The 17,281-nt window shown below is 45.0% G+C and overlaps 2 protein-coding genes across 8 annotated transcripts in view; one reads left to right on the top strand and one right to left on the bottom strand.

Annotated features, from left to right (window-relative positions):
- usp9 (ubiquitin specific peptidase 9) overlaps nt 1-8,057 on the top strand; it is a 39,158-nt gene extending 31,101 nt beyond the window's left edge. For 5 of the 7 annotated variants that reach the window (XM_076031058.1, XM_076031060.1, XM_076031062.1 and 2 more), the window contains 11 exons: nt 922-1,045; nt 1,154-1,379; nt 1,475-1,598; nt 2,241-2,426; nt 2,701-2,921; nt 3,752-3,840; nt 3,928-4,084; nt 4,588-4,800; nt 5,860-5,889; nt 6,762-6,860; nt 7,686-8,057. In XM_076031058.1, the coding sequence (XP_075887173.1) occupies nt 922-1,045; nt 1,154-1,379; nt 1,475-1,598; nt 2,241-2,426; nt 2,701-2,921; nt 3,752-3,840; nt 3,928-4,084; nt 4,588-4,800; nt 5,860-5,889; nt 6,762-6,860; nt 7,686-8,057 (1,841 nt within the window). The remainder of the gene's footprint in view (nt 1-921; nt 1,046-1,153; nt 1,380-1,474; nt 1,599-2,240; nt 2,427-2,700; nt 2,922-3,751; nt 3,841-3,927; nt 4,085-4,587; nt 4,801-5,859; nt 5,890-6,761; nt 6,861-7,685) is intronic. The other 2 variants (XM_076031063.1, XM_076031061.1) reach the window with 1 other exon arrangement.
- Nucleotides 8,058-11,933: 3,876 nt separating this feature from the next.
- Nucleotides 11,934-14,928, bottom strand: rpl8 (ribosomal protein L8). Its single transcript, XM_076031055.1, has 6 exons — nt 14,776-14,928; nt 14,048-14,191; nt 13,808-13,949; nt 13,283-13,501; nt 13,050-13,165; nt 11,934-12,132 (listed from the first exon to the last, which is right to left on the bottom strand). The coding sequence occupies exons 2-6, from the start codon at nt 14,183-14,185 to the stop codon at nt 11,974-11,976; spliced, it is 774 nt and encodes a 257-aa protein (XP_075887170.1). The 5' UTR covers nt 14,186-14,191; nt 14,776-14,928; the 3' UTR covers nt 11,934-11,973.
- Nucleotides 14,929-17,281: the final 2,353 nt, after the last annotated feature.

Genomic DNA, 17,281 nt, shown 5'->3' with positions numbered 1-17,281 from the left:
GCGCCGTAGCGCCGGGGACCGGCGTTGCGTAACGTGGAGCTCCAACATTACGGCCGACACACTTCCAGCTTTTGTCCCTTTGCTGCGTCATCACTATGTTTTCTTCAACAGCGGCGAGCGGAGCCTGAGGCGCTTCGGCCCTGCGCATCACTTATTTCCCCGTGAACATCACCGGTGCAAATAGAGTAGTCATGCAGTAGTAGTTATGTTTGTCATGATGCCTTCATGCTTTCCCAAGGCGTGAGGTTGTAATTTAAGATCGAGCATAGAATGAGGACAGAAGGTCAAAGGTCAGCTGATCACTCAATTGGTGAAAACACTATTCAGGGTCTTAATACCAATTGTCTGAGTAGTGATTTGTTGAACATCTGCTGTACTTGTCCTACCAGTGCATTTTTATGATTATGATTAACCTTTTTAATACACATCAGAAAGACAATCGTAATAGAAATTTGATGCCATACTATCAATTTCTTCCTGAAAATTTTGATGGGAGTTTGGGAGGAATTGTCACTATTTTAGATGCCACCTAATTACCAATTACCTTTTGTTGATATTATGATATGCAATCATGATTTGTTACTTGAAATATCGTTGTCATTTTAGTGCAGGGAAATTAATCGGGAAAATGTCAATTGCAATTTCTGTCGCTTGTGATCATAATAACTGGATACTTGTGGTAAAACAAAGGTTTTCATATCGTCGGTATCTTATTTGACTGCTACTTGCTGGTGGATCAAATTCAGTTGACTGCAGCTCACTGGATTGAATTGAATAGCAAGTATCAGCTGAAATGATCTATAAATTATGTGGTTAAGTTTGTCGCTTCAGGCAAAATGATCTTTATTTAATGTTATTTCATAAAAAAAAAAAAATTCAGATTAATCAGCATTTTTTTTTTTTTTTTTTGCGTTCTATCAGGCCAAGACCACCTCTTGCCAGAGGCGGAGGAGATTGCTATGATAAGTGCTCAGCTGGCTGCTAGGTTTCTCTTCAGCACAGGTTTCCACACCAAGAAAGTAGTGCGGGGTCCTGCCAGTGACTGGTAAGCCCCGCCCACCTCGGTTTGCGACGATGACGGCAGAGTTTTTAATCCTTCTCTTAAAAAAAAAATAAAAAAAATCTCTTGTTTCTCCCTCCCCCCCCCGCCCAGGTACGACGCCCTCTGCATCCTGCTCAGACACAGTAAGAATGTCCGCTATTGGTTTGCACACAACGTCCTGTTTGCGTACCCCAACCGCTTCTCCGAGTACCTGCTCGAGTGCCCGAGCGCCGAGGTGCGGGGCGCCTTCGCCAAGCTCATCGTCTTCATCGCCCACTTCTCGCTGCAAGACGGGCCCTGCCCCTCCCCCACCGCCTCGCCCGGACCCTCCAGCCAGGTGGGTGCGCGGCCTCCGGATGGCGCTCGAGCGCGTCCCCTCGATCGCGTCTCTGTTTTTCCCGCTGACGCTTTCCCCCCGCTCGTCTCCGCCAGGGCTGCGACAACCTGAGCGACCACCTGCTGAGGGCCGTGCTCAACCTGCTCAGACGAGAGGTCTCCGAACACGGCCGTCACCTGCAGCAGTACTTCAACCTCTTTGTCATGTACGCCAATCTGGGTAAGGGAACAACGCGCCACTCACCCGGCAGTCACGCACACCTGCTCCTGTGCAACGAAACATTGTGTTTTGAGGATTATTTCTGGAAAAAAATAGGGACTTTTAGAGCTGAATGGATGAATCAACTTGAGTTGATTTGAAAAAAAAAAAGAGTTCATATTAATTCCCGAATGGAAGTTTTGTTGTCTTATTTCCACTTGAACCTTTATCCAGTTGTTGTTTTTATTTTGACGTAAATATTCTTCTTCTAGATGGTTTTTGCATTTTCACATTATTTTTTTTCACCGTTTGAATTCTTTCAATTAATCAGAGAAAATAATCAACAGGTGAATCGGTTACAAAAATTGTTTGCTGCAGCTCAATGTTCTTTTGAAAGTCCAATTACAAACTGCAAAGGATGGATTTAAAAAAAAAAAAGATCAATATAATTAATAATAATAATAAAATAATAATAATATAATTTACGTTTGTTTGATTACTCCCATTTTCTTTCTTTCTAAGGAGGTAGTTTTGCAATGTATTTTTCAACATTGATCATTATAATAGCAAAGTAAATTCCGTTGAAAAATAAAAAATATATCAGACTTTTAATTTACGTGATCCAGATTTAAAAAGGCACTCGTCTCCTCCCCCCTTGTGCAGGCCTGGCAGAGAAGTCTCAGCTGTTGAAGCTCAACGTCCCGGCCACGTTCATGCTGGTCGCTCTGGACGAGGGTCCCGGTCCCCCCATCAAGTACCAGTACGCCGAGCTGGGCAAGCTCTACACGGTGGTCTCGCAGCTGGTCCGCTGCTGCGACGTCTCCCCGCGCATGCAGTCGTCCATCAATGGTTTGTGTCTTGTTGTTTTCCGCCCCCCCCCCCCCTTTTTTTAAAATCCAGATCTAAGAATGTGATGCGATCTGTGTCATCGGCGCCCCGTGAAGATTCTCATCCTTGCTCAGGACGGTAGTGACTGACAAAACCAGCCACTCTGACGGTCTGTTGGTATACGGACCTCGGAGCTGAGGGCTCCGGAAAGAAAATCCACAATGCGCGGTCGCGACGAGGACTCGTATTTTCCGACGTTTGACCGAACGCCTCTCTCCCCTTCCCACCCCTACAGGCAACCCCCCGCTGCCGAACCCGTACGGCGACACCAACCTGACGGCGCCGGTGATGCCCGTGCAGCAGCTGGTGGCCGAGATCCTCTTCGTGAGGACCAGCTACGTGAAGAAGATCATCGAGGACTGCAGCAACTCGGAGGAGACGGTGAAGCTGCTGCGCTTCAGCTGCTGGGAGAACCCTCAGTTCTCCTCCACCGTTCTCAGCGAGCTGCTCTGGCAGGTAAGAACTGAACTGGCCCTACTGCCTTCGGAAGGCCTGCCTATGTCCAAATCAACCAGTTGTGGGCAGACTTTTTGACTGGTGGGCCATGATGGGTTGTTAAATTTGACAGAGAGGTTTGGGTGGCGGACCAGGAGCAGATTGATGGAGCGTTTTGGTGACTCACCTTGTAGGAAAAGAAAATATGATGATTATATTCCTTTATTCATCCCTCAGTGGGGAAATTAAAATAGTTGGCAAACACATTCACACATACCAGCCATAAAAAAATAAATAAGATAAAAGAACTAGTATGAAATAGAAAAGAGCAGATGTGTGTGAAATAGACTACAGTGTAGTTGCTGAATGAAGGACGGGGAGGATATTGCACATGATTAATAAATTGGATTCCTGGGGTGTGGAGAGAAATATTGCACTTATATTGTTGTTGGTGGTGTTGGAGCAGGCTAGGAGCAGGCCTGGTTGTAGAGTCTGATAGCAGAGGGGAGGAAGGACCTGTGATGCCTCTCCGTCATGCATCGCGGGTGACGCTGCCGGCCGCTGATAGAGCACATCAAGAGATGTAGAAAATGTGCTTTAATGTCGATTGAAAATGAACAAAAGCAAAGTTAGAGCAAAATAAATGTCTTTGAAGCCCCACGGTATTTAGATCTTTGTTGAAATGACTTAAAACACTGAAAAAGATGAATGAAATACACCTTTCATGACTTGGTGACTATTAATATAGGGGGCCGGATTAGACATTTTAACAGGCCCTAGTTTGCCTGCGCCTGAAATAAACCCATGGATTTAGGAGGAAAAACACACAATTTTCCCCAACTTGTCTGCAGGTGGCGTACTCCTACACGTATGAGCTGAGGCCTTACCTGGACCTGCTGCTACAGATCCTGCTCATCGAGGACTCCTGGCAGACGCACAGGTCCGGCTGGTTCCATTAGCGCTCGCTCCTTATCTCTCCTTTCTGCTTGAACGCAATACTCACGGACCCCCCCGTTGCTCCCCGCAGGATCCACAACGTGCTGAAGGGCATCCCCGACGACCGGGACGGCCTCTTCGACACCATCCAGCGCTCCAAGAACCACTATCAGAAACGAGCCTACCAGTGCATCAAGTGCATGGTGGCGCTGTTCAGCAACTGCTCCGTGGCTTACCAGATCCTGCAGGTACGCCGCCGTGGGTTAGATGTAGTTGGACGCGTGTGAACACGCCGGGTTTTTTTTTTTTTTCCTGCGTTTTTTTTTTTTTTATGCCGTCGACAGTTTTGTGTCATCACAGCGACGGTGAGTTTCAAGGTGGGTTGGGAAAATGTGTTCTTCTTTGTTTTTTTTGTTTTTACTCGGCTTCAGCTGCTACAGAACAAAGGGAGGTTAATCACCCTTTATGTGCGCTGCGCTGGCAGTGCACAGATCTGGTAGTGGCAGAGACACATTCAGGGACGCTGCAAGCGGCGGCAGCACTGAATGACAAAGTTGGTAATATTGCAAAGGCTGAGGAACTGTTGTGCATATTGTTACATTCCGAGGTTTTTCCTCTCAATGCGTTTGTCATTTTTACATCCCCCGCCTCTCGCTTTAAATATATATTTTTTAAGTATTCTGATGCTCTCACGGCTCGTTTCAACCTCACTGCTCCAACGCTAAACGGCGGGCGCTCGCTCCGTCCACAGAGCAACGGCGACCTGAAGCGGAAGTGGACGTGGGCCGTGGAGTGGCTGGGCGACGAGCTGGAGCGGAGGCCGTACCCCGGGAACCCCCAGTACACCTACAACAACTGGTCCCCGCCGGTGCAGAGCAACGAGACGTCCAACGGCTACTTCCTGGAGCGGTCGCACAGTGCGCGCATGACGCTGGCCAAAGCCTGCGAACTCTGTCCCGAGGAGGTAACGCCTTCCCCCCTTTACATCCATACACGCGGTGTTAGCCTTCACCTTATTCGTTTGGTCTTTGGCCGGCTACACACTAGAACAGGGGTGTCAAACAAGCAAAGCTTAATACTATACTATGAATAACGTCATATTGCACACATGCAAAACTGAATTTTGAAATAAAATAAAAAAACTCATCAAAATAAATAGAATGTAAAGAAAAATTGTATGATTTAAGTTTCAACAGTAACCTTTTTTTCCATGGGCTCATACATTTTTGAAATTAAATAACAATAAACTAATTATGTAATAATAATATCTGTCAATGAGCTTCCTCTCCTGATTGACATGCCTAAATACCAGCACAGCATTCTGGGATTTGTAGTATTAGCGGTACATGCGCTGTATAATAGCGGCCGGGCCAGCACTAGTAGCGATTTTTATACACACAAAAGTAATTACGGTGTAATTACATTTGTATTGCCTCGCGGGCCAAATGTAATTACACTGCGAGCCAAAATTGGGCCCGCGGGCCAGAGTTTGACACCTGTGCACCAGAAGAGATGTCGGTGTGTAGCCGGCCTGTTGTGACTGTGCATGCAGAACGGTGAACGAGACAGTGGAGGGTAGACGAACGTTACTGCAAAGTGTCTTCTGAAATGTTTCTGTTTAGCCGAGATGCCCTTGTAATTCTCATTAAAGCCTGTTAAGTCAGTGACCTGATGGGTTTAACAGTGTTTCAACACAACAAAGCCGACTTTAATTCAACCATGTGTATGTGGGGTCATTTGGAGATTTTCGCGTTTTGTCGGAGTTTGTATTTTAATCGTGAGCCGCCACCGGCCGCAGTGTTCCCGACAGGAAGTGTAAAGCCTAGGTAGCGATGACGCGTTTGCTGTGCTGATGAAATGTCTTGTATTGATTCATGGCCGCAGTTGGCAAATGTCTTAGAAGTGCGAGTATCGTTCTTCTCGGTTTAAAAAAAGAAAAGAAAAAAAAAAGAACAGTGAATAACTTTGTGTTTCTGTCTTGAAAATCAAATGACACCCCTTTCCTGTAATATTCCATACACAGCTCAAGTGTACTCAGGGAATCCGAGGGAAGGTCAGTATTCCAGGCACCACAACATAAAAAGGCAGGAAAATGATGATGGGACAGTTTTCAAAATGTCAGCCCAGTGAAATCCAAGTCGGCAGCAGGCAGGAATGCAGAATTTAGAGTTTCCCTGCTTGCTTGTAACACAGGATAGAAACACGACTGGCAACCCCCGCAGGTTTTTATTATGTTTATTCAGCTTCTGTTTTTTTTTGTTGTTTTTTTGGGGGGGGGGGGGGGGGTCGGGGGGGGTCCTGATTCCGATTGATGATGCAAACTCTTGAATTGTCACATGTAGAATATCAGAGTCAGGATGTCAGGACAGGAAGTGACCAGTTATTGCATTGTAAAGAAGAGGTATAAACTACCAGTCAACTTACTCAGTATGATGTAGCGACGTAGACTCAGCGATCGTAACATCGTGAGGTTATTCATCGCTTTCCAAACAGACTGTGAGCAGCCTCCTGTCTTGATGGAGGAGCTAGCTAGCTAGCCAGTCCAGTCCCCCCTGCCCCCCCCCCCCCAGCCATGAATTCACGTCGCCAGGTTTCAAGCAGGTTGCACGAAACAAACGCGATTCATGTGTAGGCGACGGGGCCGCAGTTATCAGCGTCTCTTAGACCAAAACCACTTCTCATTATGATTGGACGACTTGAGCTACTTCCCCCTCAGCGCCATTAAAAATCTATTACATCACTGAAGGCCAGAAGCTTAGTCCCCTTTGCTCATTCTTGCTGTGCGCGTGTGTGTGCGTGTGTGTGTGTGCGTGTGTGTGCGTGTGTGTGCGTGCATGTGCGAGTGTGTACATGCGTGTGTGTACATGTGTTGCTTTGGATGCTGGTATTAATGTCTGGATGTGACATTTGTGTTGTGTCTCCTAGGAGCCGGACGAACAGGAAGCGCCCGATGATCAAGACTCCTCCCCTCCCGAGGACACCTCCCTGTACCCGCATTCTCCTGGAACCGCACAGTTTCAGCAGGTAGCGTCCATCATCATCCTCCCACGCTTCCTGTTCTCGGGACCGTTGACACAAGAGGGTTGTTCCTCTCAAGTGTGGGAGAAATCAAAAAACGGACGTGATCATAAATGTAGGGGGAAAAAAACGATTGTCAAATCTGATGTCTGGATTGGATTCCAGATATATTTAAATGAGTTGAGTTTAGTCCACAAGGCAAATTTGTTTTAGGCATCAAATACCTGCACAGCGTATGAAAGCACATTCAGACAATAAAGACATCAGACACAACGCCAAAGTAGGAACATTCCCTAAGCCGACAGCAAACCCGTAAGTGACCAGTTAGATATAATATTATTATTTTGTCACATCACTGCAAGCCGGACACGACTAAACATACCTAAACTGCTGAACATACAGCCAGTTGATCATGTGTGCAGTGTCAATTTGCTTTCGTCGCCAACTGCCTCACTCACAGCAAATATCTCACCAGATGATCAGTAAGCACTGCGGCCCCATCAACCCAATTAAATCCATTGACACGATACTTGGATTGCTTGGTGCCGATTCATTGAATTTCATGGGTTGATGGCTAAATAGTTTTGTACGCCAACGGTGTAAAGATTGAGGTGCCATATATTCCGACTGTTTTCACATCTTTGTCAATCAGAACACCGATTAAACAACGAAGACCATCGATTATCATTGAGCCCTGAACACCATCGTTATGCAAAAGAACCCAGCACATTTAGCCCTCTGTTTACAGCCCCCAGCTAAAGCACTGGGTTTTTAGCTTTCGTAAGCTAGTCACTTGTGCTGAGCCCTACCCATCTTTCTCTTTGCCCACAGAACAACCACCCCCACGGGCAGCCGTACACGGGACCCGCTGCCCAGCACATGAACAACCCCCAGCGCCCCGGTCCCGCCTCGGCCCCGACCCCCGGCCCCGCCCAGACCACCACCTCCAACACCACCGCCACGACCACCACCTCCAACACCACCGCCACGACCACCACCGCCGCCACCACCACCACCACCACCACCACCACCGCATCCCCGACACCGACCCCGGCCCCGACCCCGACCCCGGGCACTGCCCCAGGTCCAGGTCCCGGTCCCGGTCCGGCCCCGCGAGCACAAGACACCTGGGAGGGCAGCGAGGAGGTGGCCCCAGCCCCGGCCCCCGCCTCCACACCGGCGCCGGCTCCGCCCAAGGAGTAACGACATCATGGTCACCCTCTTCCTTCTCCTCCCCCCCGCCCGCTCCTCCTCCTCCCTCTGCTGTGCCTCGAGCCTCCATCGTCCCCGCTCTCCCTCCTCTCATCCTTTCCCGTCAACAGAGCTCCTGGTCAGAGCCTTCTCTCCTCTCTGCGTCTCCCTCTTTCTCCCCCTGCATCCCCTTCTCGTCAGCCTGCGGGGGGCGCTCTCTCTGTCCTCCCCTGACCTGGTCGCTGTTCGACCACGTGACAGGGGGCGGCCGCGGGAGGAGATGTGGAAGAGGTCCGGAGGGGCCGGGGGGAGTCGAGGGAGCGGACCAGAGTCCTACTTGGAGAAACAAATGAAACACATTAACCAAGAGCCGACGATGCTGATGCGCTTGTCTCCGCGACGTAAAGGTGTACATAGTATGTTTATGTTCTTGACTGTCGGGATCCCCCAGTAGCATAACTCCTGTGTGGTTTGCTGTCCGGGAGATGTTACAGATACTATGACGGAGAAGAAGAAACGAAGCGAAAAACAAACAAACAAAAAAAAAGAAACAACAATGGATATTATAAAAAATGAAAAGCGCCCTCCCCACCCCCCCAAAAAAAGAGAAATTACAAACAACAACAACGAAAAAAACAAACTGTATGAAGACGACAACTCCTCTTTGTTTTATCACCCATGCTCAGCAGTAAAGTTTGTTCTGCCATCTGGACGGTTAATGGTCATTCAACTGTAGAAGGACGCATTGTTATTATCATAATTCTATTGTTATTGAGCTCCTTGGCAACCTTATGACCGATGCCAAATCAACACACGCGCTGTGGTTGGTTTTAGTGTGAGATGGTTCGGGTGGACTTTTACGGTGTTTATTTTTTTTTTCTCTTTCTCCGTGTTTTTTTTTTCTTTTTTTTTTGGTTGATGTGAAAAAGCAGTGATGCAACATTGTTTTGAAAACTCATTGCCTTTCTTCTTCTTCTTCTTCTTCTTCTTCTTCTTCCTCCTCCTCTTCCTTTTCTCTTTGTTTCCCCTCTACACCTCCTCACCCCCCTTTCAGAACTTCCTCCGGTAATTCATCCAGATCCCTTCTGAAGCTCTAGTTAATATGCTGTAACATTTAGCATGGCTTCTCACCAGAATAGTTGTAGCCCAAGGGAAGACTTGTTATCATAACAACCTGAAAAGCTGTTCTTAATCCACATCTGCAGAGGGCTGTTGATACCCTCAGGTTTTTTTTTCTTTTCTTTCTTTTCTTTTTTTTTTTTTGCTCCTTTTTCTACTCCTCCACCCTGTCTACAACGAGGGCGATACCGAATAAGTGGCTTTTCTTTTCTTTTTCTTTTTTTGTTTTCAGTTGCACATTTATGTTATTACTCCAACTTCATATTTGGTGGGATAGACAGCTTAGCCTTCATCTTTTAGGAATTCTGACAAATGAAACATATGCAACAGAATTGCTGCACTGGGCTCTCTGGTGTATAATAGACTGTGTGGTTTGCTTTCTGTCTCCTCCAATAAAAATGAAAAAAATAAAAAGTACAGCCTAGTTGTAGACAGACTCGTCGCCCATCAGCTCCCTTTCTGCCGCGGAGCCGCTCGGGTTCCTCCGACCCGCTGGCTCCGTGGAGAACGGGCTCTACAGCAGCAGGGTTGTTCCGTAAGAATAGCGGCTGGTTAGTCATGTTGCAACTTGAGCTAACTTGTAATTCTGTAGGAGTATAAGGTAAAAAAAAAAAAAACATCAGTAAATACTGTATTTAATTGGTAACTTGAATGCATGTATTTTTGATTTTCTTTTTCTTTTTTTTGTCTAAAACATACCAAATACTCCTGCAAATGAAAATATTCTGCCCATCGTATTATATTTAAATATTTTGCTCTTATTTTATAGAATTTATTTTGTTGTATTTCACTAAAAAAAAAAATAGAATTTGATTTAAGAGGAACATTTTTGTCCTTGTGTTATTTTTAAAGAAGATATTGACTGTACAGAGTTCTGCGCCCTGTTTTTTGCCGACTTTTGTTTTGGCCATGGTGTGACGTTGAATTCTGGAGCTACAGTCGCGATGTGGACTTTCACTTTGTGAGGTTTTTTGTGCACAGAAATATAACAAAAAAAAAAAAAGCATTGCGCCCTTAGCAAATAAAGAACATGGAATCTTGTCTGCGTCATTCTTACTTTTGAATAGTTTGAAATCTACAAAATGTTATTTCGGGCTGTTTAAAGTATGTTGTTTTTTTTTATTATTATTATTATTTCGGTCTCATGCTAAACTATCATGGGACAGTCATTTCTCTGAGGTTTGAGCTCCGACTGTGTCAAGAGTTCTATCTATGTTCACACTATGCAGGCTGGGGCGGTGCATCACAGCCACGCCCCCCTGGAAAGTCCTTAAACGTCAAATTTTCCGAAAAAGCGCGCCTATTTTTCAGGGCATGAAAAAAAAAAAAACAAAACATGACGGTGAACAGCAGTCAGGTATGCATGGTTTCCCAGTCTGTCCCCTCCCAAGTTTGATACTTGGCTATTAAGTATGTCGAGTAACGCAACGTCAAGTTGAGGTTCAGGCAGCCTCCTACTTTGCCAACAGTTGTCGCGCTGTTAGCTTGTGCGTTAGCTACTAGTTTATCAGCCGCTTCTTGGGCGCTATTTCTGTGTAGACTTTTTGGCCAGACATAATTGAGTGGAATATACTATTATTTGATGAAGCGCTCAGGCAACGGCGTTAATCTATCGCCGCTCAGAACGAGAATTCGGTTCGTGCGCCAGTGATGGAGTTATGTACTTTTTCAAATCTCCAACGGGGGAAATGGTATTTGGTGCTGTAATGACAATTAGTTAATACCAATGAACGCACGCAGCACCTGTACTCTTAAGAACAGGCTTATTGGATATGGAGGGAGTTCACGAAAAGTAACACATAAGACACCTAACTTCAGAACTAGTCAATGAAGCACTGTAGTCTCTTGACTCATGTAGGATGTTGAAAGCAATGGAGACTATTGGGTGAATTAATCAATAAATGAAAACGTTCGTCCGGCAATATGGATCCATGTATATGGATCTCAGCAAAAAGTCGGCCAAGCTATATGGCGTAATAGTACTTTGTAAATGTAAACGTCCCTGATGTAGTTGATGAAAATAAGAACTGTAATGTCAGTGTGGTGATGGCAAATGGTTGATATGGATCAAAGGCTCGGGTTTCAAGGAAGTTAAGGACCTCTATTTCATTCTTAAAGAATAATTACATTTGTGTAGTTCTAAAAATAAAACAATGGATTGTCTGGGTGGAGTTTCAAGGGTCTATAAATGCAAGGGAGACAAGCCATTTGTTTCTGCTCTATTTCTAAGAAAAGGTCTCATCTTTGAATACTTGCGTACAAAAGATGCATTGAATAATTGAAGCGCTCGGTGTGGCTGAATTATCCAAGGGACAAGTTCTCTCTTATCTTAGTAAGCTGAGCCCAACACAAAAACACATTTCCAGCACTAACTGTCAATGTGCGAGAGCTCACTCTAGCTCAATCAGTGCAGTACAATCAAGCAGTTTCCTGCCATTATGTAGGCAAATATGCGATTGCTGGGCACCAATTTGTTGCATTAATGAGATTACATCAGAACAGTCACATAAATCTCTTCCTGACATTTTCATTTCAGTGATAGATTTAATGGAACACTTAACTTCAAGGTTCAGTTTGCAGCGCTTTTGGTTTCAAAGTTTTAAAGAGAATTTTTGTCTTGAACGCTGGAATTTCTGCAGTGACGATTACAAGCAAATTGATTCAATTTGGGCCTTCAACACAGGGTCATTGGTACAAAAAAAAAAAAAAGAAATCTGGGAGATTTATGTAAAATTTTGATGTGGACAAAAGCAGTGCAGACACCAAGAATTTCTTTTCGAACAGATTTTTATTAAGAAGACAGTGAGATTTAGTTCTCCTTCTCCTGCACGGTCTTGGTTCCGCGCAGTCGGCCGGTACGTCTGGCGGCAATGAGACCGACCTTACGACCAGCTGGTGCGTCCCTCCTGATTGTTGAGGGTTTGCCAATATGCTGATGGTTACCACCACCGAAGGGATGCTCAACAGGCTGTGTGGAGACGAAAGAGGAACATCATCAGTGGGAGGAAAGCCAATGCAGTCATGAACTACAGCTCCAATGTCATCCATGTTTTTAGTAAGTACAGTGTTTTAATATATCGAACCTGCTCAGTACACTACATGAATGATTTCGCCTACATAGAACGTATTTTGTACGGCGCGATCATCATGATGGGGTTTAAATCTGTTTAAACCATCAAACAGATTTAAACCCTAACATATGCCTGTATTAGAATGATGAATACACAGCATTTGACAAGATGAAATTTTGATTAAGTGGTCTGCACTATGAATCAAGTCCATTTCACAAATTAAAATGTATCAGTGAACATATGGAGGAAAATACATATACTCTGCAAAGCTGCAAAACTGAACTCAGCTTTAAGACAAAACTATAGTTCTGGCAATGTTGCAAAGATGCATCCAGCTTTGAATACCAAAGCCTAACATCTGTAACCGTGTTTTTTTTAGTTCAAGATCACTCAGGCGGTGTCGGAGCATTTGACAATGATGCAGCTTTATAATCTGTATAAGCAGAATCTGCCTAACTTATAAAGAAAAGTACACTCAGTGTGCAATACTGTTGTCTCAACAAAAACAACTGCTTGGCATTGTAAAATCAATCAAACTATTTTGGGAGCTAAACAAAGAACCACACTAATGACACAAGTCTCTCAAGAACTAAGGCTTCCTCTTGTGACTTCAAAAGATTATCCCATCCAAGTCTAATTCAGAAAGACTATTGGCCCCAATCATTGCAACACAAACAAACATCTATGGCTGTTTGACGAGACCAAAGAACACAGCAACAATTAGCAGATCTGTTGAAAGTCTCATAAAGCAGTCCTTCTTAACCGAGCAGTTTTCATCACACGCATTAAACTGGACATCGCTGTGTTTACTCACGTTCATGGCCACACCACGGACACGAGGCCAGCAGTTCCTCTTGGCCTTGTATTTGTGGTAGGCACGGCCGGCCTTCAGGATGGGCTTGTCAATACGACCACCACCAGCAACAACACCTGTCAGACGCAATGAGGGGATGGTCAGCGGTTAGCTCAAGAACACTACAGTAACCAAGCTTGTTGAAAATGATCAGTCGTCAATCAGTGGTAACAAACACGGTCAAACATCCTTACCAACGACGGCCCTGTTGGCAGAGGCGATGACCTTCTTGGAGCCAGAGGGGAGCTTGACTCTGGACTTCTTGGTCTCGGGGTTGTGGGAGATGACGGTGGCGTAGTTTCCAGACGCACGAGCCAGCTTGCCTCTGTCACCGGGCTTCTCCTCAAGGCAGCAGATGATGGTACCCTCAGGCATAGTGCCGACGGGCAGGACGTTGCCGATGTTCAGCTGAGCTGTCGGATGAAAAACAGCAAAACCGGCATTTAAGCTAAGAGAGAGATGCCTCATCAGCGGTACACACTGCAGTAACTCAGGGATCAATAACACTGCGTATTGCAGAAATTACAATGACAACAGTGAGGATTTTATGACACGCTGACGTTACAATTCCTAGTATGTGTCAAGCTTGTTGAATTGATTCTAATGGACTAGACAAGAACAACTAAGGTATCAATTACAACTGCAAAGTTCTGGAAAGAGCATTACAACAGTTGCAAAATAAATTTTTCTAAGTTACCATATTAGACATCACGGCTTACCCTTCTTGCCACAGTAGATGAACTGCCCAGTGTGGATACCCTCAGCTGCGATGAAGAGCTCAGTCCTCTTCTTGAAACGGTATGGGTCACGGAAAGCAACCTTTGCCAGGGGAGCACCACGGCCGGGGTCGTGGATGATATCCTTGAGGAAGCGATCAGAGAAAACGATTCAAGAACAGTGTCTCCGCTTTCCGGGGGTGACGTTGGTGTTTTCAAGGGTGCTTTTTTTTTTTTTTTTACCTTCACGATCCCCTTGATGTACCCATGGCGTTCAGCGAAGTCAATACTGCGGAGTTTGGCAGCACCTTTTCTGTGCTTGACGTGGGCTTTGAATACAGACCCCGCACCTTTTCTCTGTCCCCTGATCACACGTCCCATGGTGTCCTGAAACAGAGCAGTCTACGTCAGTTGCCGGGTTGACATGTGGACACACGTTTTGATTCCCGTTCGGATAAACTATCAAATCGAAAGCTGCTCTTTTCGTTTTAAACGTGTTCAGCGGTACAAGCCAGACAGCTCGACACCAATTTGCGGAATATTACACTAGTTGCGAAGACGTTCGTAGGACTAGCAAGCTAGCCAACTTAGCATACTGCTAATGACTAAAATAGCGCTTGAGATGTTTAGCGTACCGATAGTAGCGTGAACAAAGTTTTACGCTTAGAAGCTATAAACTATATAACCCATCGACTGACTTCTCAATCCTGGCAATAACTTTGTCAGAAGTGTAACAGCAGCCGGCCTTCTGGCTGTAACACACCGCTAAGACTGAGTTACAGCGCCATGTCACCAACGGCTAAATATACCAATAAAAGACACTTCTAATACGCGTGTTGTTGAAATAATAGCTCAATGTTGTCTTTATACATATGCTTAGCACGTAGAACCGTTAGGTTTCAATGGATGATAAGAAATAATAACGATTTTAGACAGATTTGAAAGAGGGAAACACACTGTAGCAACCCTACCTAAACTCCGTTGACGGAAAGAGGAAGTGGAAGGAAAATGCTGAGGTTTTCTTCCGGAGGAATCCTCGCAAGGCATGGTGGGAATTGAAGTTTAAGTACACATGTCTCTTTCGCGCTTAAATAGTCGCGGAAGAGATTACATTTTACATCAATCAGTTCTATTGTATCGTATTTGCACGCCATAATGAGTCATCTGAACGTGTTTTAGTCATTCCAATCGTCAAAGAGCGTTTGAAAGTAAGATAAATATATACATAAATAAAATAATTATAAACTGAAGCTCTTTATAACTTGTGGTTTAAAACTACAAGTTAGTCTTCTTCTTCTTCTTCTTCTTCTTCTTCTTCTACAAACAACGATTTCTTCTCCCATGTTTTTCACAGTTTATGCATCTCCACCAAAATGACGGTAGGGGGAGACATTGCTTTAGTTAAAGCCAGGCGTTGTTTTCGTTAAATTTGCTCAGACGCTTCATTCCTCCTATACTCTGGATCCCCCTTGTGACTGGAAATCAAACAGCCTATGCTGGGTTAGCCCCGTTTGCCAACTATCATATATTATGTCTATTTTGACTGTGAATGTAACAAACTTAGTATGTCATGAATAAAAGTGCATGTAGTGCAACTATCTAAACTACAGGTCCTTTAAACTATGCTTCTCCGTTGCATCACTACAGGCAGAATCTTTTCAACCTGTATCTCTCTTTGAAAGTGACAAGTGCACTTGCCACTCAGTGTACGAGCACTAATTCATCAAGCTAATTCATTAATTTACCATGGGTTTGTTGGTTCTCTTTTTTCCCCCACCACAGAAGAAGACCGTACGTAAAAGCAACAGCTGGTTCTCCTCCTGAGATCAGAGCATCCCATTGGAGGAACAACTGTTCCTTTGATTTATGGGGTACACACCCACACATGCACAGTGATGATGCAGGTGATAAATATGTGTTTCAGCTATTGTGATTCTGTATTGTTTTATACAGTCCCACTGGAACTGTAAAACACACACACACACACACACACACACACACACACACACACACACACACACACAAGGGAGGGAAGTAAGCGTAAAAAAATTTTGAAATCAATTTTCAAATGTGGATATCAAAAATCGAAATGAACATGCATGCATTAGATTTATCACAACAGCACGTTGTGCTTCACACACACACACACACACACACACACACACACACACACACAATACTGTTTTGGAGTCTGTAATGATTGCACCTTCAGAAGTTAACAAAAACAAAGGAAAAATCTGCTGATGCCTCCAACTTATTTCGGTTGATTCCTGAAAGAATGAAAAAGCAGTGAGAGACCCCAAGTTTAAGCTTGGGGGAGGTGAGACCTGCGAACTCTCGTCCTCCCAGTGGTGGAATAACCTTTAAACTGTGTGAGGATGGAAATGCATAGCGTTGCAAATGTGACAACAGAGCTCCATTCTGCTGTCCAACACCGCAAAATGGCCCGGCCTCGTATTTTTTTTAGCCTACTAATCATTAGTGCGCACGGTTTTGTCAGATTTGGGACAGAATAGAACAATAGGGCTTGGGAATCCGAGACTATTGTGAAAATGCAGTGTTCCTGTTGGTGGTGGTGGCTGTTTCCGTTCCACTTTTCTCAGATCTGACTAAAAATGTCCATCAGTGATCCAAACAAAACATGGAAGTTAGAAAATAAAGACGGCTCAAGTTACAAATACTGAGAAGTCTGTGTGTGTGTGTGTGTGTGTGTGTGTGTGTATTATTCCAGACAATCAGTAAACACCCACCCAGTATCTCCCACAGTCACTATGGGAACTTTAGACAGGAAGGACATTTTTTTTAAAAACTTTAATTAAACACGGTATCCACTCGCACATACACACACGCACACACACACGCACACACACACACACACACACACACACACACACACACACCGCACAAATACTCTGTGAATGTCCGACTTCCTGTCTCACATTTGACCCCAGTGTTTGTCCGTCCGTCTGTGTTTCCCCCTGAAGTGCCCCCCCCCTCCCCTCTGACGTCATCACTCAGCTGATTTGCTTCAGTGGCACTGATGCATTCCTCAGTTGTGAGACTGAGTGGGGGAAAAAAAATATCATAAAAGACTCATTTTTGGAGCTGCTATGACTCAGAAGTTGCTGAGAAGCCATTAGCGGTCGTTAGTTAGACGGGCAGCCGCCTCATCGGTTCTGATTGGCGCCAGCTGCAGGCATGTTGAGGCGATACGTGGCACAAATACCATAACAATGAATACAAATGACCGTAAAATTAATCACCACTATATTGTCGCCTGGTCAGCAATTGAGTCAAGACATATTCCTGCTTCATTTAGATGTGTCAGGTGTTTTTCTTATGGTCATATGGAACTGCTGTGTGTGAACACTGCCTCCCTGGAACTTCTCTAAAGTCACCAACGCACCGGGTGAACGTCCATCGTTTTCTCTCATTTTCCCCGTTTTTTTTTCTTCTTCTATTTTTTTGCCTCAATTT

The sequence above is a fragment of the Nelusetta ayraudi genome, unplaced genomic scaffold (assembly GCF_046127955.1).
Source record: "Nelusetta ayraudi isolate G7.1 ecotype Tasmania unplaced genomic scaffold, CSIRO-AGI_Nayr_v1 ptg000031l, whole genome shotgun sequence".
In the NCBI taxonomy this organism is placed as follows: Eukaryota; Metazoa; Chordata; class Actinopteri; order Tetraodontiformes; family Monacanthidae; genus Nelusetta; species Nelusetta ayraudi.
This window is presented reverse-complemented; position numbering and strand designations above follow the sequence as displayed.

Coding starts and splice junctions, on each gene's coding strand:
- rpl8 (XM_076031055.1), bottom strand. CDS start 14,185: ATGGGACGTGTGATCAGGGGACAGAGAAAAGGTGCGGGGTCTGTATTC. Junction 13,950..14,047: donor ACATCAAGGGGATCGTGAAG/GTAAAAAAAAAA, acceptor CGCTTCCTCAAG/GATATCATCCACGACCCCGG. Junction 13,502..13,807: donor CATCTACTGTGGCAAGAAGG/GTAAGCCGTGAT, acceptor TTCATCCGACAG/CTCAGCTGAACATCGGCAAC.